The sequence below is a fragment of the Saccostrea echinata genome, unplaced genomic scaffold (genome assembly GCF_033153115.1).
Source record: "Saccostrea echinata isolate AGI-Se365-2 ecotype Australia unplaced genomic scaffold, CSIRO_AGI_Sech_v1 ptg000054l, whole genome shotgun sequence".
In the NCBI taxonomy this organism is placed as follows: Eukaryota; Metazoa; Mollusca; class Bivalvia; order Ostreida; family Ostreidae; genus Saccostrea; species Saccostrea echinata.
This window is the reverse complement of record NW_026889803.1, coordinates 56,435,156-56,460,000: the sequence shown is the minus strand read 5'-3', so window position 1 is coordinate 56,460,000 and position 24,845 is coordinate 56,435,156. Positions and strand designations below refer to the sequence as shown.

The 24,845-nt window shown below is 34.5% G+C and overlaps 1 protein-coding gene across 4 annotated transcripts in view; it reads right to left on the bottom strand.

Moving 5' to 3' along the window:
* The window catches only part of LOC133171947 (tripartite motif-containing protein 3-like), a 26,253-nt gene extending 2,117 nt beyond the window's left edge, over positions 1-24,136 (bottom strand). The window contains exons 1-5 of one of the 4 annotated variants that reach the window (XM_061306739.1): positions 24,041-24,136; positions 22,479-22,585; positions 18,484-18,536; positions 7,158-7,265; positions 8-2,057 (exon numbers count right to left, since the gene is read on the bottom strand). In XM_061306739.1, the coding sequence (XP_061162723.1) occupies positions 25-2,055 (2,031 nt within the window). In that variant the 5' untranslated portion in view covers positions 2,056-2,057; positions 7,158-7,265; positions 18,484-18,536; positions 22,479-22,585; positions 24,041-24,136 and the 3' untranslated portion in view covers positions 8-24. Of the gene's footprint in view, positions 1-7; positions 2,058-5,736; positions 5,803-7,157; positions 7,266-18,483; positions 18,537-20,093; positions 20,123-21,124; positions 21,142-22,478; positions 22,586-24,040 lie in introns of those variants that run through there. The other 3 variants (XM_061306740.1, XM_061306741.1, XM_061306742.1) reach the window with 3 other exon arrangements.
* Between the last annotated feature and the right edge of the window lie 709 nt (positions 24,137-24,845).

Genomic DNA, 24,845 nt, shown 5'->3' with positions numbered 1-24,845 from the left:
TTATTACCTTGTAGAAGAGGTTGTCTATCTGTAACGATATTTCTTTAGACAGTCATTGCCAAGATCAACGACATACACATGGTGATCTGGTGACGTTGCCAGGCCACTTGGGCGCTTCAATCGATCACTGTTGCTGTCTATACAGAACATCACCTTTCCACTCGAGTTCATGACTTGCACAAAACTCTTTCCCTTTTCAATTTTTGTGGCCAAAATGTGACCGCCAGCATCCACCACTAGGCCACTGTATTGCCCTTTCTTTTGGTCTGGAATTGAGCGAGAAAATTTGCCATCTCTGCTAAAAATTTGTATTCTGTGGTCAGCGACTAGTATTTCATCACATTTGCCTACAGCTATGGCACAAATAAGCTTAAATTGTCCATCTTTTTCTCCTTTCCCTCCAAACGTAGTAAGGGGCTTACCATTGGCATCAAACATGAACATTTTGTTGGCACCATGATCTGCTACTATGATTTCCCCTCTACTGTTGACGGCAATTTCAGTTGGCTCCTGAAAATCGGAGCAAGTGAATTTGTTGACTAGCTCGCCCTCTTTGGTCACTATGGAGACAGTCCTGGTCCTCCAGTTGACAACTGCTATATTGCCTTCTGGGGTCAAGGCCAGACCAGTTCCTCCCTGATTCTCGAGGCCCACAGGGCCAATATGTCTGATGACCTCACCAGAACTGCTAATGACTTTGATTCTACTGTTACCCGTATCAGAAACAAACAGAGTCTCTTCACTGTCCATCACTACTCTCACCGGCTGAACAAAATTCTCCTCACCCTTTCCCCGAGATCCTAACTTCCATACTGGATTTATGTGATCCGATACATCAACCGCATATGGACTTCCTTTGATTGGTCGGTTAAAAATACTGACAAAAATTTTCACCTTTCCTGGCCTTGGTGGAACATACTGCACTTCATATGAACCATCATCTCTATCCCGAACTTTTGATTCCACAAGTTCTCCCTTTTCTGTACGCACTTCTGTACAAACTGGGTCAGAACCACTTGTTCTGGGGTTACCATGGTAATCCACTGTGTTGATAATCATGGAGGACTTGAGGTGAGTAATAGCCTCTCCTGTTTTTGCTGAACATAAAGCAGGGAAGGTTGTGCTAGTGTTAATTTTACCAAACTCATTCAAAGCCTTGCTAATTTCCCTCATTGAACTATTGTGCTTGAACTCATATTTCATGAAAGAATTTTCTCGTGGTTCTGATAAAGTATTTGTTGCATCAAGCTTCTCATTGAGATCCCCAATTTTCTTTGTAATGTTTCGGACCTCTACTTGGAACTGAAGTCCATCACAATCACTCTGTACCCTGTCTTTTTCAGCCTGGATCAAATCCAGCTGTTCACGCAAAATCTTGCGCTTGTCTTCTCGTATTTTGCGCACCCACTGTAGGCAGTCATGCCTTCGTTTGTCCACCATGGCTATAATATCTTGGAATGATCTGTTTATAGATTCTACAGTTTTTTCTACAGAGTTTTCTAAAAGTTGCATTTCAGCAGAAACATTGTCATATGCATGGTTAAGATTTTTGATACACAGATGCGCCTTATACAGCAGTATTTCCGACATCCTTTTAATGGCAATGGAGAATGGAATCACAGTGTGTTGACTAGCCCCTGCCCCGTTATGCTGACCCCCACTACACTGGGTACAAAATACGGAATCACAGGTCTCACAGAAGAGCAGCTCCTGGTTGGAATGTGTTGAGCACTTGGGTATGACGTCACGACGCTGTTGCTGCATCAAATCTAACAGCTGATTCACAATGTAACTAGGAGGAAATGCTACAACACCGCCTCGAGGAATGCCAATGTGTTCTCGACAGATTGGACATCGGAAATAGCCAGTGTCATGGACTTGTGCTTCAACGATCCTCTCTAGGCAATTCTTACAAACGGTATGGGAACATGGCAGAAGTTTGGGTGAATGTTCCACTGCGTCATAGATACAAAGACATGTGCCACAAGTCAGGAAGCTGTCGTTAAAATCTTCATAATTTATGGACACTGTCTCCACCAGAGTTTGTGACATCATATCTGTAAAGATTTAAGGATATGAAATATTACTTTCTATCGATCATTATCAATGAAATATTCAATATCTGTATGTTTTTTTATTCATTAAGTTTACTTCCTTGTATACATATGCATGATAAACAATGGGAAAAGAAACCAACCTGACATCATGTAATATAATTAGGATACCCCACATAACCACACATAAATACCAGTTATCCTACTATATTTGTCCTGACCAAGTCATCTAACATAAGAAACCTCTCACATCAGCATAGTAGTTATGTAACAGTGAGTTGTATACATGAACTACTCCACTCTAACAGTACATTATCGCTGCCTAATGACACACAGTGCAGACATTTATTTATTTACAGTTTACGCCTCAGTAATCAGGTCACTGATCCAAATGCTACAGTTAGTCACAGATGACTGAATAGGTTAACTGAGGAGATCAATTTCTGATACTTTATCACTCTGTTTCAATGGGATCTTCTTACCTGTAATGATCACAGGTGAGAAACATTGCCACACCTCCAGGTATTCAGTGTGTTTTACCTGTCTGAGGAATGCAGTTGTACAGACTTAAAACATTCAGGAAGGATAACTCATCTCAATTTACAAGTTTTTTTTTTCAGGATAAGAATGTGCATTTCAACAGATTTTATCAATCATCAATGATTTTTTTTTTTTACTTGAGCTAGGGCATATCTTTATTTTTTTTTAAATTTTAAATATTTAAATTGCAACATTCTGGTAACCATCAAGGAAGTTTGACTTAATGTGTACCACACTATGATGACACAAAATACATACATATTTAGATTGAAAAATATCTATGTCTCTGGTGAGAGGTTTTTTTTTTAATGTTTCTACAACACAGTTATAGAAGGACTTACCATTTAACAAATTAACAGACATGCAATCTGCCTACTATATGACAATTTCTGGATTATAACATCAATACTTCTAGTCAGTATTGATCTCACCCTGAGGTTATCCTCAATAGACCTACCAGAATGGGGTCTATAGCCGAATTATACATGACTACTGAGCCAAAGTTTTCTGTTAGCCTTCTTCTAGGTGCCAGAACACAGAATAATGCAATACACATTTGTAACGCTACCATCCCCTGCATTATTGATGGGACCAAACCTATAATGTGAGACCAATACACAAACCTACTGTAAATGTTCTGTCAATAATTAACTACTATCACATCATTCCATTAATTGCCACTAATCAATATCCTCTACCAGAAATCCTCAAGTTCCCGCTGACCCCTTCACATGCTACAAGATATTGACTTTCACCTCCAACTCAAAGGCATGAAAACTGCCATTCAAACAAGCACATTACTTGACTGAATTCCTGTTTTACAAATACAATAACTATCTGTTAACCTAAACTAACCCAGTAAGCAATATTCCAACTGGAAACTGCATCTTGCTTATTAAATGTAATCATATTAAAGCTTAAGCTGATGCCAAGAAAATTCAGAGTTTACTTTGAGTAGACTGCAGGGTTAGTGAACGTGATTGCCAACAGGAGATCAGCTGTCCAGGCTTATCACCTGCCACCATCTGTTGCAGGCTAACAGGACTGATAATGAAGACCTTAATTACTGGCCACTGCTCTACTGTACAAAAGTTAATCACCCTTACATCATTTCTCATTTACATGTACTTGTCATAAAGTTAATAACAGCAGGAGATCATCCACAATATCTGATATAGTTCTCTCCGTACAACTGAAATACCACAATCTAAATAGGAAATACTTCTTTGTACTCAGTGCAAATGCAAAAAGAAATGGTGAGGTTTCCTAGATTTTAAAATATTTTTATTAAACCCACATTTCTTCATTCTTCAGTAGGATTTGGCAAAATTATATTCACTTATCTTTTATATCTTTAAAAAAATATCCAAAGTGGTCACTGCTATGCTAAGCAGCTAGATTTAATGAGAATAATACAAGTTATTCTAACCTGTTAAACTGTGACTTTTTATTAATGTCAACTTATAGATTATACCAATTCTGAGAAATTTAAACAAAGCAGAACATTTTAAACTTTTATATACATATCAGGAAGTCTCAGCTTGTTTAGGGAAACAAATTTTGACATGTACTGGTTTATATATGTTGGCAATTACTAACACTCTACAAGAATACTCTTAAAATTTAAAAAAAAAAAAAAAAAAACAATTAGTGTACATGCCTCACATAAAGCTTAAATGCACTTTCCCTCTGATGCTAAATCAGTAGTAAATGGTTAGGGAAGATTTGTAAAATCTTGTAGATAGAATTTTTTTACTTTTCAAGGCTGTATGAACATCTGTTCTTCCTGTTGTTCAAGTAACTTCAATAAAATGAAGCTAATTCAAGTGAATTTTCATTACGACAAGAGTATGCTGTTTAACAACAAATACCAAAAGGCAACTTACAACAAAAGACTAAACTCCACAAAATGCCCACACAAAAATGTTATCACCCATGTCTGTAACATTAAGTGTTCCTTCAGATATCACCCATGTCCGTAATATCATGTGTTCCTACAGTAACTGCTAGCCATCTCACTTCTTCTCTGTCCGGTAACTCCTGGCACAATCAATACTCCTACACCAATCAGTGTTATTTATTGGGAGTTAGTCCGACCCCCTCAAATGTCAACAATGTAAACAGCTGAATTCAGAATTTATAATCCGTTCACCACAAAATTTCAGTATTAGGACACTTTATCAATCATTCTGGATGGCAATAGACTGGGATTATATCATCCTCTATTGTATACCTGTATACCCCTAATTATAAATTCCCGTGCCATTTCTGCTATAGATATCATCATTTTGGTGTTAAATGGCCCTACAGTCCCCTCTCAACAAACACACGATCTTTTCTGTACACACTTCAACAATTAGCCACAGACAAAGAAGGCCAATATAAGACTGGAGATTTCACAACAGCTTTGATTTAACACCATCCACCTTGTTTACAATCTGTATCTGACCTTCTCTGAAACCAACACCTTCAGATAAGACCTTCTCTGATCCAGATAAGCATGGAATGAACCCAGGTCCACTACTGATACCCTGCAGGTACAAAACTATGCTGCATCAAGCAGCTAACAGGTGCCAAGATGTCAAAGTCTTGGTCATTCACCTCAAATTACCACCTGTTTGTACCTATATTTATCTATGTATGTAGGAATACTGATAGAACACTGCATTGACAGATATATGTCATATGACGAACTGTTGACAAACAGGGCAAATGAACTTTATACATCACTGCAGGGGTTCAACAATGTAAAAGCACTTTCCATCCTCATTATTTTATACAGGAAAAAATTTAATTCATATTCTAATTATACATGTACAATGTATCAGAGGTGTCCATGTGAAATAATATACAATGTGCAAATTAAGGTGGGCTGAGGTTTTAGATTTTAAAATCCATATACACTCAAATAACAAAACTGATAAAAAATGATAAATTGAGCAAACAGCGTGAAAACACACTGGTAATCTATAATTTAGTGGTAATAGTTTATGAATTATTGTATTAATTAATGCAGGACTTAGCAGCTGTAAGTAGAATCGGATTCCTCTGATCAGATCCCTCAATCAATCACACATCCAAGAAATGTATGAATTATCTAAACACACTTAACTTAGTTCACAAAAATCAAATTTTAACTTACTGAGAGGCAGAAAAAGACAAATTTCCCCTTATATGGCTAACACTGCAACATGTCAGCCATGCTCTGAGTGATGAACAAATACAATAAAAAGGAAGATCTGCACATAGCTGGATAATTACTCATAGAGGCAGGAACAATGCATTGCATCATTATCATAAACAGCCTCCTATGTGTATACAGAGACAGATAGTAACTGCACGCTGCACTTGTAAGAAATAAAACCGATTATTGTAATGACAATCGGAGAACATCTTATGTAATATGTATTTTGTCTGGGAGACCACTCCGGTACATAAAATAAATTTATTAGCCTCTGTTCATGGTTAAATCTCAATCTTATAAGAAAAGAAGATGACAGCGTATTGCTTAGAACTGTAATTGTCTTACTAGCAAACTTCTATATATATTTTGTCTATAAATATACAAAAATAGCTTCAATCAGATTTAAACTGTTCAAGGTCATAAACAACCCTTAAAATGTCATCATACAAGAAAAAACTTTAAAATAGCCACTTCTGAGCAAAAAACATAATTATGCTTTCTGAATCTTTTTCAGAGCTCATTATTTCAAAGTTTTAGAAAGAATGAAAAAAAAAAGCATTGCCATCAGGGTGAAGCAGTGCAAAGTTCAACCTGTAGGCCACTTCTGAAACCAATAGTTTCCCCCTCAATCAATTCAGGAGAAACCACTAATCGTTCTCGACCTCCTACACTGAGCACCAACTGCACACAAGCAAAAACTGCTGAAATGTGTTTCCAGAGCTCTTAAGAGGAAAATTAGTTAATTGGAAAAAATTGTGATGAGATGCTCAGAATGATACTCTTTCCAGAATGGAGCAAATGCCTTCCTACAAAACAAACCTTTGCCAGACACAAGAAAATACATCATGTATATCACTTATGAATTGGATTGCATTCTGCTCTTTAGCCTTACTTCTCTGAGTAATTATAATGGGGATTTAGGATAACTGGTATATCAATGTCAACTATGTCTAATTCTATGCTCTCCCTGGCTTCATGAGAATCAAACAATGGATGTAGCATAAAAGCTGTGAGATCAGCAGATAAGGATAGATGTACTTGTCAAAGAACAGTATAGAGTCCTATCAAAACTGTATATCAAGATAAAAAAACATACCAATAACACATAAAAAGTGCAGAAAATTGTTCATATTTTTCTCCATTTTTACTTTTTTCCAATTTGATTAAACTACATGGTAGTTAAAGAATCTCAGAAAATTCAGAGCAAAACCCAAATTGCTTCAAACAGCATGAAAAAAGATAGATCCAAATTACACTATGTGCATAAATCACACCAGCTCAGCCTCCACCTCAGTTTGAAGAGTCAATGACTTGTGAACAGTATTAGATATATATTAGATTATAAGCAATGAACATGCAACATGCTTATAAATATCTACCTGTCAGAAACCCAAGGTGACTTCCTATAACAGATGTAGATTAGAGTCCATTGAATATTGGGCCTCATTGGGCTATTCCTTAGTCAGTCTGGTCTCCATGCCTCAAATCTACAAAAAAGTCATTTCTATTAGTTTGGTCATTAATTCTGTGGACAGATGGATAAACTCTTAAAATTAGTTTCCTCTATGAATGAATACTTTGTGGAGGAAATAACAAGGTATTAAGACAAATTGATTTTTCATGTAAAAATCAGCTAATAAGTTGATAAAACTTCGATGTAAGATATGATGGATCAATGACCATCATTCTTGGCAACCTGTGTAGCAATCCCTAGGAACACTGACAAGTAATTCCTTGGAAGGGCAAATTGGCTGAGATCATGCAAAAAAAAAACCTCCAATGAGAATTCTGAAGAAAAGATCCAGAAAATTCTCCAAGAATCTGAACCAAAAGTTAATATGGTATGCCAAACCCAAGGGCATTTCTAAGATGTCACAATCAACAAATTAACAGTAATTAATATGTCTGGTTGTAGTGTGCGCTTTTCTTCCAAGAGACATTTATATACAAGCCAGACAATAACGGTCAGAACTAGAGAGTTGTGCCAGACGTTATGTTTCCTAACAACAGCTGTTTGAATTGGTTTACATCTGCTTGACTCTTAAGGTTTTTTTCTGCATCAAATCAATAACAGTGCATACTGAAGCAAAGAAATGGCCACATTAAAGTCTGCAATCAAAGGTGGGATCCCAAATCTCACTATCCACCCCACACATTAAGAGATAAGGCTCCTCACTGAAGCTTCCTCAATGCAGCAAAAAAACTTACCCCTCTATGATAAAATATATCTTTTACGTTTCTATAATCACTACATCATAGTTAATCAAACAAATTGAATTTGACATACAGCAGATTTATTCAGCTACTGCCCTGTCATATTTTATATAGTATCTGAGGCAATATGTACTCCTCTACAAAATTTCATCTGGTAAAAAATGTGCCAAATCTTTTTACACTTTGAACCTTGCATTTGATAAACTCCAGAGAACACAGTGAAATCAAAAATCCTATAGCTCACCTGACAGTCCTGTCAATGAGGGAGGCACAGTACCACAAGGCTTAAAGTTTGATTTCATACAAAGATGCACTCTAAGAATTCATCATTATACTAGGCCTTTTATAATTTAGAGAGAAAAAAAAATCTGTTTCAGTGCATGCAGAGTGTCGTTTTGGATGGAAAGATGTAGGTCACCTGCAGCATCAAAAGCATAATTGGTCACACGTATCCCAAACTCTGTGTAAATTTACTAACACTCCTACGTATCAAAGGCCCATGGCCACATTGCTCACCTCAGCACTTTGGCTTCTGCTAGAAAAATGCAGAAAAAAGTTTAAATATAAAAGTGGTCCCATCCTATCCCTGGGGGTGATGATTTGAACAAATCTGAATTTAAACTACATCAAGATGCTTGTCATCATTGCTATGCTGTTCTTGAGAAGAATATTTGCTAGGTATTTTTCCTTTATATTCTATTGTAAAAGTTTGATCTTCTATTGTTGCCCGCCCTACCCCAGGGGGTCATGATTTGAACAAACTTGAATCTACACTACATCAGGATGCTTCTATATTAATATGACTAATCATAGTTTTGCTGTTCATAAGAAAAAGATTTTTTTTTAAATTTCCTATATATTCCTATGTAAAACTTTGATCTCCTGTTGTAGCCCTAAGCTACCTCCAGGGATCATGATTTGAACAAACTTGAATCTTTACTCCCTGACATTGCTTCTGTATTAATATGACAAATCATGGCTTTCCTGACGATTTTTAAAGGTATTTCCTATATATTTCTGCATAAAACTTTGATACCCTGTTGTGGCCCCATCCTAGCCCTGGGGGTCAAGATTTAAACAAACCTGAATCAACACTACCTGAGATTGCTTCTGAATTAATATGACTAATCATAGCTTTGCTGTTCTTTAGAAGAGGATTTTTAAAGATATTTCCTTCATATTCCTATATAAAATTTTGATGCCCTGTTGTGGCCCCAAACTAACCCCGGGGTCTTGATTGGAACAAATTTGAATCTTTGCTACCTATAAGTATGCTTCTGTATTAAAATAACTAATCATGGCTTTGCTTTTCTCGAGAAGACGATCATTAAAGACATTCACTATATATTTCTAAGTAAAATTTTGTTGCCCTGTTGTGGCCCCACCCTACCCCCATGGATAATGATTTCAACAAATTTGAAGCTACATATACACTACATAATAAAGCTTTCACTCAAGTTTCATCCTTTCTGGCCCAGTGGTTCTTGAGAAAATTTTTAAAAGATGCCATCAAATTTAATAATCTTTCCTTGAAAGAGGGCATAGCCCTTCATGTGAAAAACTCCAGGATATGCTTTAAATTGTGGCAAGTTTGGTTGAAATTGGCCAAATGGTTCTTGGGAAGAAGACGAAAATATAAATGATGACACACAACAGACAGACAGACAACAGACACTTTTTGATCATAAAAGCTCACTCAACCCTTCAGTTCAGATGAGCTAAAAACCTGCCCAATTTTTAGGGTTTTGACTTTAAATGCATTTTTAAGGCAAAGCAAAAGATGCAATCAGTCTGCAAACCACACATAACCAAAAGACCACAACAGTCTCACAATATTTAGAAACTGTATCCACTCTGCAATTTTAAACACAGCAAATTACCAAATTATGACATCATAGGAGAAACTTTCTGATGAACATGCCTTTCCAGGCCAGTGTTTGACAAACTGATTTTCCATAAATCATCAGATATTTGTTCAGGGAAAAAGGATGAGGCTAATTTGTCATAATTTCAATCTTAATGATCAGAGTCTGTTACGATAAAACAATTTTTACCTTAGTTAATTGAATATCATAAATCACAATCAAATGATTTATCAACAATATTAATTAACAGTTATGTAACGTTGCTGAGCCTGCCTTAACTTCCATTAAGCTTTGCAAATCACTTTTCCCCAAAAATGACAAAGATGAATCAAAGCAACCATGGATACAAATTAATATTATGAAACCCGAAAACTTCAAGTAATCATAATTTGCATCATGTTCATTTCTCACCACACATTATAATTTAATAAAATTGTCTTTATCTATATCCTCTCTCTGACATGGAAGTTACCTCTGTCATCTGAGGAAAATACAAGTACATTGACATGGTTCGATGAACATTAAAAATCTTGTTATAATTTAAAAAAAAACACTAAATATTATATCTAATTCTACCTTATGAGTGAATTGCCCTTTAAATATTCATTTGAAAGAGACCAGGTCTACCTATAAGCTCCTGTTTGTTAAAGTTTACTACCTGAATCCATAATCCTGCTCTAGATTTTTTTAATTGTGTATTTGTAAATTTGTTTAAATTTATAATTTGCTTAAAATCAAGAAAAAAAATTGACTTTTGTAAGAAATTATAAATGGAACACAGAAACTGGAGCATAATATTTCAGTATTAGGCCATTCCAAGTTTTTTCTAGGCCATTCCAAGTTTTTTCTATGTTAAAGAGTTCGCCTTGGTTTTGGACCTCCCATATCAGAAAAACAAACAAAATCAAGAGTCCTGAAATTGATTACTCTGGTCAAAATCTTTGAATTTTGTCAATTTCTTTAAACATTTGTCAACAATATGTCATATTAAGTATATTTTAAGCATTCAATATGTAGGTAGGTTTACGAAAGATGAGTGGTTCTAAACGGAGAAAAAACTTGGAATGGCCTTACCAAATGTGCATACATGTAATTCTATGTACCATATTTTACAATGTTTGGTTGATATTGATACATTGTTGATTACTGAAATTTATTTAAAAGAAATCAATTAGTAAATTTGCTGACAAAGAATAGCCTACATTAAATAACCTATATAAAATTGCAACAGGTGATATTATTTACTGTACAAATGTTTAATATATCGACAGATCTCTGGCAGAATTATACAAACAGAAATAATGAATGTTTGGTCAGTAGGGAATAATTGATTGGCAGAATTATGTGAACACAACTTTATTTGAACTCTTCAAATCATGCACAGTCCTAGCATAAAAATAATTAATATTTAATAAATTGGGTAATTTCATCTTGCAGTGGAACTAGTATACGTACTTCATAATCTCAATGAAGGCAGGTGGTGCTATGTTTTTGTGAAAACTCTATGATCAATTACATCTGTAATGATCTACAGCTATTCCATAAAGCTTCTCATTTCTCTATGAAGGAAAATCAAGTTAAAAAAATCATCCACCAACTTGAGGGAAGCTGTTAACCCTGGCCCCTGAAAGCCTTAAAATCTGTCTCCCCTCCCTGCACCTGCCTATCATATAGCAATTGTTGAAAACCTGTAAATTATCTTCCTCTAAACATATCATCCTCACAGTCTAATGAGTATTATATAAATACAATTTTTTGAAAATTACTAAGAACAAGCATTTTGAAATTTTCAACTTGTGAAATTCACAAATGCCAGATTGTTTGGGTCTAAAATAAACATGGCTTCTATTAACCATTAGATAACATCAATTGCGTCATCTTTGATCAATTTTTACTGAAGCCCAAATGATGGGATGGTTTAACATCTGCAATACATTTTGCAATGTGCAAGCAACATATTCTTTACAATGTATATACAACTACTAAAAGCCTTCCCCATACCTTCCAAAGATCTATTCCATAGACATTTCACTTAAATTTAAATCAAGCTTTAGTTCTCACACAAGCCTCTACCTGATTTCTCCTGGTCCTATCTATTTCTGTGAACATTCTTAACAATTTTTCAATAGCTTACAAATAACTCTCATTACGTAATTCTTTATAGTGTAACTCTGCAATGTATGATATGTATCTACGACAACTTATCCTGCAATAAAATAAAGCTATTTAACCAAATCATAGAAATCTTAAGACCGATTGATACAATATCAATTGACTAATGTTTAAATCACAGACAGCGATATTTCATTGAATGGTATGGAATGATTATGAGGCAAATTTTGATTGACTGAATCCTTTTCCCCTGCAGTAAATATTTACCTTTGTGGGGTATCAGCAATGTGTGATGGAACTTATCAATACAGACCACGTACCACGTGATAAAATACAGTACATCAACAGAAAGGAAAAAAACGAAATTAATGTTGACTTGATAAAAGTCATGCATGAATGTTACTATAAACAAAAATTAATACAGGTATCTACAGTGGAATTTCAATATCAACTTCTAAGTTTATATGTACTACTTGTACAAGAACTTCAGTAACACAAAAATTACCTCTTTTGCACTTCCAAAATCCTTTGTACTTAAAATGAAACTTAATTATAAAAGATTATTTTTCCACAATCATGACCAGAATGTTTTTTGTAACAGAATTTACCTGGATTAAACTTAAAAAAAGAGTTTGTGAATTTTAAATTATATTTGTTCCATTGGGACAATTTTATTCCATTGCAATAGGATTAAAGGTAAAATGGGTAAAAAGTACACTTTTCAAACCCAGACATGTTTATCTTACAGTCTCATCTTTGGTTGGCTATGACCTCCAAGATTTCTTTACCCTTGTGTGTCATTGAACATCAGCCTTTCTTATAAATCCAGACTAGGATTTTTTTTTTTCTTCTCTTAAAATCTTTCATCAGAGAAGTCACTCTATTCAATTTCATATGCTTAATACTGGTATTTATTTTTGTTTTAAAAAAAATCCTACAGATTTCTATATAAGTTTCTTACATTTATTTTAGAAAAAATACCATCAACAAAATATGAAATCAGCAGTTTCTGATTTACCTGATTAATATAATGACCAGCAACTTCAAGCCAAAGAAATTTCCCTTATCCAACCCAGCCTGTTGTGAATTAACCAAATATCTTCTACTGATGAATTGTCAAAATGATTAAATCCCACACTGGTGATCTCAATGCACTGGTGCTGCAGCACCAACACCAAACTTTTATACCTGCAGGTTTGTTATGGTCTTGAGGCTTTACGCCTGGAGGTCAAATCTTATCTATGCAGTTTAATTACTTGTGATCTCGGGTTGTTTTATGTGTGATGAACTGATCTGATAGAGCCCAGAATACTGCTCTTTCAGAAATCTGCTCCATGCATAAATTTACTGATGAATAGAACCACCTCCTTTTAGTACAAATTTAAGTATGCTTCAAGGGTGGAACAAAAACTATTTAGAGGCAGGGAGTGTAAAATGTCCAGGACAGTTTCTCCTGACATCAGTTAAGCCTTGTTAATGGGTATCCAGTGTGTTTATGAGCTGTTGTTCACTGGGGTTGGGAGATATAATGAGGGCATTGGGAAGAAAGGAGGGACTTTATGTACTAAAAATTACCAGGGACTGTAATTAAAGAAGCTTTACAATGGACATGGCATCCAGTCATTTATCAGGGCTTAGCAGCTTATGCCTATCTTCTCTTTCATCTTTTATTGTTGCAGTAATTTCCTCCATGTTTTAATTATCTTTACAATCTGGGAAGCAGCATATCCTGTTCTTCTTACATTTCCTACTGCCTCACTTGTTAAACTTAAAACAAGAGGCCCATGGGCTACAATGCTCACCTAACTCACTGGTCCAGCAGATTTTTTTTTTAAAAATTCCCTTTTTAATTTCATAAATATTTTTACCTAGAATCCAGACATAAATGAGTTAGGATTTATTCAAAGTTAAATCAATGCAACATTGGGATGCTTCAATATCAATATGATCAACATGGTCCTGCTGTTTTATTGGAGATTTTTTTTCCCTGTACACATGCATTATAAATTTGAAAACTGGATCTCTCATATAAGCTGAACTCTAACACCAGAGCTCATAATTTAAAAAAAAATCTACTCTACACATCTTAGTTATGTTTTGCTTATTAATAAGATTTACTGTGATCTAGCTTGCAACTCGATCTTTTTAAAGATTCCGTACAATGCATTCCCTTGTAAAACTCTGATCCCCTTTTGTTACTAAGTCTCAGTCTATTCTCGAGGGGCCTGACCTGAACAAACTTAAATCTAAACTAGTAGAGGTTGCTTGCATATCAATATGCATTATCATTGCTTTGTTGCTCATTAAAGCAAAAAAATTAAAGACATTTCCCATACTCCTATGTAAAAACTTTTATCTCCTATTGCAGCCCATTTCTACCCCTGGGGGTATTTATTTGAACATTAAGTTTGAATCTACACCACCTGAGGATGTGTCCACATTAATATGACTTAAAATGGATTTGCTGTTCTCCAGAAGATTTCTGTAGATTTTTTTTCAATACATTCCTATGTAAAATTTTGATTGCCTATTGTGGCCCTGCCCCAGCCCGAGAAGTCATGATTTGAACAAATTTGAATCTACACTACCTGAGGATGCTTCCATCTAGTAAACATGAATATTCATGACCCTGCTGTTCTCAAGATTTTCTCCAATATATTCCTGTGTAAAACTTTGATTGCCTGTTGTGAACCCATCCTAGCCCTGTGGGTCATAATTTGAACAAAACTGAATCTACACTACCTGGGGATGCTTCCATATAAAAATATATAATCATGGTTTTTCTGTTATTGAGAAGATTTTTAAATATTTTTCCTTTATACTGGTATTCTTATGCAAAACTTTGATCCCATATGGTGGCCTAGCCCTAGGCCCAGGGGTCATGATTTTAAAACAATTGGAATCTACATTATGTAATAAAGATTTCAATTAAAGGGTTTTTATCACTTATCTAATTTTTTTAAAAATGAAACACATTATATTCTTGAAACATATAATTATTGTTTAATTATGAAATAACTTTGAAAACAGTCATAATTAGGTGATAAAATGCCCATAATATAGAGTTCTCAAAGTAAAAATCTCCACTAATTAGATAGGGGTCACGTGGTACTGAAACATCATAGGTGTCAATGGTCAATTAGAACTCATAAAGCTCATCATAAGAAAAATATATCAAATAGAATTTGATGTTAAATAATATACACTACACAATAAGGTCGGTGGAAATTTTGACATCAACGAAATTTCTTTAAGTTTATATGGACGCGGCAAATAGAATTTGATGTTAAATAATATACACTACACAATAAGGTCGGTGGAAATTTTGACATCAACGAAATTTCTTTAAGTTTATATGGACGCGGTCAATCTTTTATGTATGAACATCTAGCAGAGAGAAATAACCAAGAAAATATGCCGACAATAGGAGAGGACACCGAAGACGAAGCCATTGACAACTCGGGACTTCTGACTGAATAGAATGAATAACTAAAGTTGGACTTCGTAAATATTTATAAATATGAGAATTTTAAATTCAATGTCTTCATTATTTTAATAAACTGTATATAAATATTCTAACTGTTCCAGTGAATATCATGTACTAGAAATGACATTTCTTCAACACTGTTCAATGGCGCTGTACGCCATTACAAAGTTCACAACATTCCTAATAGCATGTACTAGATTCTGTGTGACTTTAAAAATGAGTGTTGGGCATTTTTTCCATTTTAAAAAGGTACCATGTCCTTAAAATATTTTATAGTACAGAAACAGGCATATACGTATGTTCTGAATGGAGACAAAGCCCTCACGTTTGCAGAAAAAAGGGTCCCGTTCACTTTTCGACCAAGTCAAGGAAATATGATAAAAAGTCTTCCTAAAACCTTTCTTGTGCGCATTTGTGCATCCTAAAGCCACAAATTATACCTGACTAGCTGTCAATTATCCAATTATCACTTATTTATTTACCAACAGGTTCAATAGACACAACGAATGAGCCATTTTGTATACACAGTAAGCATCGGCGATCAAAATATGCATATTGAGAAATTCAAACTTTGAATTGCTGAAACATCAAAAATATTATATTTCTAGCAAAGATTTTTAAATACTGTATATGATTTTAATAACATGTAAACTTTGTAATATCAAAAAATTTTGAGACGTGATAAAAACCCTTTAAGTTTTGTCTTTTCTGGCCCAGTGATTCTTGAAAAGAAGATTTTTAAAAGATGCAATTAAATTTTCACTTATTCTTAATTATCTCCACTTGAAAGGGGGCACTGCCCTTTATTTGAACAAACTTGAATACCCTTCACCCAAAGATACTTTATGGCAAGTTTGGTTAAAACTGGCCAAGTGATTCTTGAGAAGAAGTCAAAAGAGTGAAAAGTTTACAAACAACCGAAGGATGCCGGACACTTTTTGATCAGGAAAGCTCACTTGAGCCTTCGCTTTAGGTGAGCTAAAAAGATCTATCACACACATCATAAATGTGATATGAATGTAATATATTCACACTTACATACATCAGAAAAATATGCACTTTCCAATCTTTAATAAATTTTTTAATATACATGTGTAATATGTGCAATATGTCTTTTGCAGTCATTATATTACTGTCATTTTTTGGTACCTTTGGCAGAAATCATTCTATCTATATCTACCAGTATATGTTGACATGAAATCTCTGCACTATCAATTAACCTCACATTCCACTTTTTTTTGCTTGAATATTTTTTATTTATGCTTGGAGGTCGTCCATTTAGAGGTGATAGCCAGAAATGACTTCACGGCCAAACTGTGCCAAAAACTTCTTGGCAGATTCAGGATTGATGGGGCTACATTTCCTTAAACCATTCTAATGTGTTTATCAAGGTCATGACAAGCTTTTGTAAGCTTTCATTTCATTGACTTTGTCAAAAAGAAACCCACCTCTTAATGTTCTTCCTTCAACAAAAAGGCCATACCAAATTTTTTATTATAAGTGACAACAAGGTCACCCCATACACCCCTTTCCTGTCATAACAATTAATTATCAAAAGAGAGAATTTTAGGTCATTTGCTTATTTATATAAAATGGTAAAAGCTTAACTCAATGTTTTCCAAGTCTTAAAATCAAGGTTAAAATGTTAGAACACTTAGTGCACAAATTAAAGGCCCTCATCATAGGGCAATGACATTCTGATGGACATCAGCAATCCTAGTACATGCTCAGTAAATCAAATACAGCCTCCTCTTTTCTGATCAGAGGGGTGTACACGTCAATGACTGTATCCAGTGTCTACTGAACCACTGCTCCACTCAGCATTAGCCTTATCTCTGCCACTACCCAAATCATTGTTTCAGTAAAGGATTGATGATCTTTGCTTATTAAACATGACTTTGATGAAGTCCTATCTGCCATAAAGATTAATGAAGTACTGATCACTTGGATGATAACAGCTATTGAGAGGTCTGTAAATTTAAACATGCTTGAAGGTCAAATGAGATAAATATCAACCCATATTGCACAAGAGTTCAAGTAATCTAATAGAATACAGTTCAAATGGTATTACAAAACACAGACCTGCAATACACCTAAAACTTAGTTAGAAGGGCGTCTTTTCACACAAAAATAACCAAGAAGCATTTCTTTTTAAATAGAATGCACTCATTAAGCCATGTTATGGCCCATCATAGCTGACACATACAGCTGATAATACCAAGAATTCTTAGATCAGAGCTGACACTGAGAGCTGATAATTTAATGTTTAGCTTACCTCTGATGACCCTTGCGCAACTGGAAGTCATGTGCAGGGAGTGCTTATTGATTATATAACAAGTGCAACACATAACTTAATGAAAACTCCCTCATAAAGTAACTCATAATGACAGCTCCCTGAAGAAATCGACCCACTGACTTATACAAGCAGGCACCAAACATTTCAAATCTGAAGAGTTTCCCAGAAGTTCAGCATGTGCAGATCTATAAATAATGACTGCTTAAGATTCTAGAAAGTCTGAGATGCTGTTCTAATACCTGGTAGTTCCCTAAAGAATTTTGCAATTCTTCATTTAATAGAAAGTACAAAACAGATGTATCTGTCAGTGTGATCTGCCCTTCCCTTGCTTATATCAAGAACAGAGATACAGTGAAGTCATGTGGAGGCACAGACAGACAGATAGACAGGTAGATTTCAAATGTATAGTAATATGAGTGAATGAAGCCAAAAACACACAAGAAGAACTAACAAACAGATGAAATTCTTCCTTAGAATGATCCATCAAACCTATTTTACAGATAACCCAGATCTTTGTGCGGAGGTCCAATTTCAAAAGAATTTGCCGTTTATCTTCTTGCCAAATATTGTTTGTGGGTTTACTTATGTAACAATTATTATGTAACAGATTCCATAAAATGCTTCATATATCCCCCATCAGCATAACACAAAATCTCTCTATCACTATTAACCAATACAATCAGTTTCCTTTCAAAATAATGAAATCGTAACTATTAGATAGGCATACATACCTCCTTAATGTTGTGTGTCCTTAATCTTCTGAAAATTTCGTTATCTTTAATATCTGAAAATAGAGTTGGATTTTAGTAATCCCTAGAAGCACATAACTCTAAAGAGTGTTGTTGTTAGATTGTTGATAAACAAATTGATCTTTTTAAATTTGTTGACTTTTTGCCCTGTAGGAGCTTTCAGGTGAAGAGTGCGATTCGTTATTGAGTGGTTATGGGATTAATATTACAGGTAACTATTATATAAATACTGCATGTAGTTGAGTGTAACATTGAAAATTTTCACCCCAAGAAAACCATTGTCAACCGAGGCGCAGCCGAGGTTGACAATGGTTTTCGAGGGGTGAAAATTTTCAATGTTACACTCAACTACATGCAGTATTTATTATATTATACTGAATGTTTTATACAAATACATATTACAGTGAATCTTGCGCGCATGAATTCTGCGCAGTCAATATTTTTTGGAATAACACCCGTCGTCAAGCAATGTTAACTGTTGCTACGCTGGTGGGCGTGGCTTCATTATTCAGCGGGTAATAGTGTTTTTTAACAAATGTTTCTCGACGAATCAGATTTAACTAATTTACATGAAAGTATAATATTTTATTTTACCTGCTGCCATACAACTGTACCTCACTCTTACTACCAATCAGAGTGACAAAGGCACATATCACGTATGATTTTTACTGCACAATCCAAGGGCACTGGAAATTCATGTAAATATTGAGTATGTGCATGTTTAAAAAATATATACATACATATATATACTCAATATCTACATTAACTTCCAGTGCCCCTGGCACAATCTGACCAGTGTATGCTACAGTAAGAATTTAATTTCACTCTGCTGTGTGATGCATGGCAACCCTAGAATGTTTTGAGTCATTCAAATACAGGAATTACGTGACAAATCAATGTGCAATAATTTACAATTAGTCTATGACACTACACTGTTTTGCTGCATTGCCAAACAATAATAAATTTTGATGCAATAAATGTAGAATTCTTTGCAAATTCAATGAAAGACATTCTCAGAAATCATTTAAATGACACAGGATTCCCAACAATGTCATAAATCAGAATCTTTCGCAGTCCCATATATATGTACATGGGAAGTTTTAAATTCATAATGTTGCTCCTTATTCTTTTATTCAACAGTAATATCAGCGCATTTTAATACTACAGGTTTTTACCCGAAAAGTCACTGATGTGCAGAGAAAATTATTAAACAAACATTAAATTTTGATAATTTAACTATGAAAGTTTCGGAAGATGGAAATTCATATTTTTATAGTCATTCAATGAAAACTTCAGACTAGGAACACATATAGCCTTTTACAGTTGATGGGTATAACTGAGGAATTAATTGTTGTAATTCATGGGTGTGAAGTGTTTGACATATTGTAATAAAAGTAAAAATTTTAAACACTTACAGCCTATTAGAACACAAGTCCTTACTGAAAAATAATATTATGATATATCCATAGCAGATAAATAAATACTTATGTAGGTTCAGACACATCATGTGCAGATAACATTCACAATTAATGCTAACATTTATAGTTACAATGACAAAGAAAACTCCAGAGCAGCTAGCATTTCAAGGTTACCTTCAAATCTACTAAAGGTGACATTCCATACAACACACTAATGAAATCTTTTTTCAGTTCTTTACATTTCAATATTCAGTGTCCTTACAATCTAATAGTATATCCTCGGTGTCAAAATTCACCACAATAACAAAGCAAGGTAAAATAGTCCTGACTTCAGTGACTTGCCAATTAAAACTTGATATCCTTATGTGTATCAAACACAAATGACAAAGACCTGTTTGTATCTTTATGATCAACCCTCTAAGCCTTTGTTGTCATACTGACACATTGACATATGACCAAGGTCCTGTGGAGTCAAGGGTTAACTCCCTTTATCTTGGTAAAACCAAGATGACAAAGTCACTCTTACTTGCATAGGTATGAAGTCTGCAGTCATTGTGATGTAACATGCTATCAGAATATCAAGTCAAATTATTATGCAACACAAGTGATAGAAACTACATGTACTTATGTTTCTGCAGTTAAAGCACATACAAGCTCATTTCTACAAAACTTAATTCACCTCTCTCCATCCTTCCTTCATGAACCTGTTTAAGGCCAAATAAAAAAATATGTGTGGGTCCGGTTACCCGACCTTCCCTATTTTATACCCCCGACCCTAAACATTTTTTTGGCAATTTTCATATTTTTTTCTGGAATTTCCCCAATTTCCATCATTGGCTCCGGTTTAAGTTTTAGTTTCAGCAATGACGGCCTCCTTGCACAACATAGTGCAAGTGTTTAATAGTGTTAAATCCAAAGAAAGCTAGCATGTAGTTGTCCCCCTACCAATATTGACTAGTATATTATCACATCACATCTAAATGTCATTTGCAAAGCAGTGATAGGTATTATTTAGAAAAATTAAGAAAATCATTTTGTTAAAAAAAAAAAAAAGAAAAAAAAAAAATTCCTACCTACCTACCCTAATTTTTTTGGAGGTGTAACCGGAACCACACATATTTTTTTGTTTGGCCTAATTGAAAGTCAAACCAATGCTAGTAGTATACATACATACTGTAAGAAGTGACAAACCCAGATCTCCTTACCTCGGTGTTTAAGACTTTCTGGATAAAAAATAGTCCAGAGCATATGATGTTTTATAATGGCCATGCATGTCAATATCCTGCTATTCACTGCTCCGATTATGATCAACATTAAATAAGAAACAAAAGACACAGATATGAGGAAGTATGACTCACTGCTACATCTAAGCAACTAAACTCAGGATCAGTTTAAGGATCAGCTATAGTCTGTACCGGTCTGTCCGGAACACTGCTGAGTGTGCAGGAAGGAAAAAGAATAGTGTACATTTAGAGTTTAAGGAAAACTGTACGAGATTGACATTTCTTCTGCTTCAATGGTACAAAATATATCACTAGAAACTTCTGCATGAATGTATTTTTTTGTTTTTGTTGTTTTTTGGGGGGTGGGGGTCCTAACTATTGATACCTACCATCAGAACTGAACCCTAAAAGTTCTATAATATATGAGGTGAATATACTGTGTGTACCGAGGGCCTGCATGAATAGATACAATGGATCCCATAAAGGTGTATTCCTTGTATTCCTACATGTAGGTATCTTCGGAAGGGGTTGGATACATATAAACCTGACTTATCTCAAGATGGGTGTGTCCTTGTGATATCCAAACATCACATATTAACAATCAATAAACACACATACCATGTGTTGCTATGGATCCTAACAATAACCCTTAAGCCACATATTTAACAAAAGATCAAGTTCTGTTTATTTAAGATAATGTCCATTTTACATTCAATTATAACATATTTTCAGACACTGAAGCTGACTTTATTTATTTATAGTGTTGCTGCCCCCAGAGGGAATGCTCTATTTGGTCACTTTGTTCCAAGTTAGTAATAAAATCTTTACTGAACACTAGAAACTCACAATCCTTCAAAGGGATTCCTCACTGGGATTATATGATTATTAAAAACCTCTGAAGAAATTTATGATCATGAAATACAACTTCAGGCAGTTCGCACATTCTTAAATCTTGTTATTAGCCTCAGATTAAGAAATTCTTTTCTCATAAAGTTGTTAACATATCCCCTATGAAAGAGTAGCACTTATAAACACATTAATATTAATACAGGGCCTGTGGTTTAACACATCAAATACCTACTAAATCAAAACAGTCAACAAACAAAATTAACTGTATAAATATGACCATGCTTTGTAAAACAGATTCATTAAAATATTCTGAAATTATCACTTTCCTTTTTGAGAGGTCATTACATTACCATAATTCAAGCTTTCACCTTTGACCTTGCATATTTAACATGAATAAAACAAGTCATTGCTTCATTAACACCATCAATAAATATATCTCATAGGTTTACCTTTCCATTATACAAAACAAGCATTTTTTCTACATTACCTTGAAATCAGCTGATGGCTGGATTATTCTGATTTTTTGCGAGGAAGTTCTCTGCTCTGCAATTCCTCACGCCACCACCAACAAGCAATCATTGAACTGACACAAGGCTAAAAATAGATTAAGAAAACACCAACATGACTAATATAGCCCAGCTCATAAAATACATAATCCTGGCCTATTTCTTTATCATGAAAGTGTGAGAAATTACCTTTATTTTAAAGTTAACCCTATGGCCACACCAGGACAATTTGAAAGGGTTTTTAGGATTTCTCACTTGTCGTGTTCAGACACATAAATACAATTATAAGAAACAGTTGTGTTTCTCTATGCATACACTATGAAATACAGGATGTATATATTTTAAATGTCCCTTTTCTGCACGCTTGAACACGGGTCATAAAGAGATAGGCATGTCTTTGATATATCATGTGGATTTGTATGTACATGAACTTGTCAACCTAGTACATGTATTGAACTGCTTTGATAGACATGAACTTGAAAAGACACCTATTGGCCCTTCTAAGATTTGTGACATTTCATCTTTTATTTTGACAATATTGTGAAGTATTTATATACAATATTATACAGGTTGACTCAGTAAAGCATATAATTTGTTGGGCCCCTGAAGGACAAAATGATGGCTGCATGGTGACAAGATTTTTATTTGGGTCCAAAAAATTATAAGCTGCTTGAATCTCAGTCAATATCTGTTTTTATTGTACATGTATTCAGTACTATCCACCATACCCTCCACTGAATAATTAGTATTGTGACTCTATATGCCATAATTATATAAAAAGAAAACCAAATACTCATACAGTTAAGGTAATTCTGTCATGCCAGAAATCTAAGTTGTCTCGTAAGTCTGACCAACATATAGACCTGACCCTGCTATAACTTGTCTGGGCCTGGATATAACTTTTGACAGTAAAGTAGATTGATCTTGGTAGAATCTATATTCACCTGGAAATTACATTTCAAGCTTTAATATTTTCTTTAACACCTGAGATGTCTGTGTTTATATCCAGCAGTTATTAAAAAACACACATTTTTAAAGGTAGATATCATATTTCTTCACAGAAAAATTAAATACCCATAAAACGTTTGCAAGGAGGGAAATCAAAGTGAGTGACAGATGTATAGAGTTGATTTATTTCCCCAACAAAAACATGATAAATAGAATATCCAGAATGTCTACCACAAGTTTTAATGCTGTCAGACATGCAATTTTAAGTTTATACAGAAGTAAGAAATGTTTTATCATTTTTGCACTTTAGACATAAAAAGCTTAACTTTTACACATAGAAGACTTAGATTCTTCAACATAACAATAGAAAGAGCACTTGATCAGAACAACCAGTGTTCCCCTCCTACAATGGCAATATTGAGGGTGTCTGGTGTATTGATATTGTAGTGTTATTATCAATAACAAGTGTTAAATATGACAAAAGCAGGAGATGAGACACCTGCTCCGTACTGCACTCTGAGAGGTGACAAAGTGCCCTAAATATTACAAAATTGTAAACATGTTGCCTGTTTGTTCAGGGTCTATATATACAAACCTGAAAGCTGTTGATCTGATGTTTGTCTGTCAATACGCCCTCAGCAAAGTTATGCAATTTTCTTCCCCAGTCTACTTTCTCTTTAATCCCAATGACCTGAAACATGAAGAATACCATTGTTATTTATGAAATGACCAGACAATATTATGAACAAGATATCATTCCTAAAACTGCAGATCATACAATGCAAAGTTGTGGAAGTTCTGAATCACAACTATGCAGCAATATCGATCACTAAATGTGGTGAGATTGAAGCCGGCATTGAAGGAAAATGCAAGTTTGACCTGCTCTCTTCTCTTTTACAAAAAATCAATCGAGCTTCGTAATATACAGCATGCAAAAACAGATCACTTCAGAATGTGGTGCATATAGATTTTTAAGGAAAATTTATACTTCAGGATCAAGGATACAAATAAGAGGGTACTGCATGTCTTGCAGTCTATTGTCATTAGAGGAAATGGAACAGCACACTTTAGCTATAGAAAACATTTAAACATCCCCTAAATACCTAATAAATACAAAATAAAGAAGGTATGTATACATGTAACAGATGTGTTTAAAATGGCATGAGAGATAATCTATCTCTTTGTTAACAAGCTTTAAAATGTATACAGCTTTACCTGGTCAGGCAGATTAACCTGACCCCCAGCCTTGCCAAACAGGACACTGGCTTGTATTCTGTATTGATTTCATGGTTCTTGACCTCACAAAAGCATTGGTCAGAAAGGTCATATGAATACCATTCCATAATACCAACTTACAAATGCACTTATTTCTTTAAGCATATAGGTTACTTTGTCAAGAA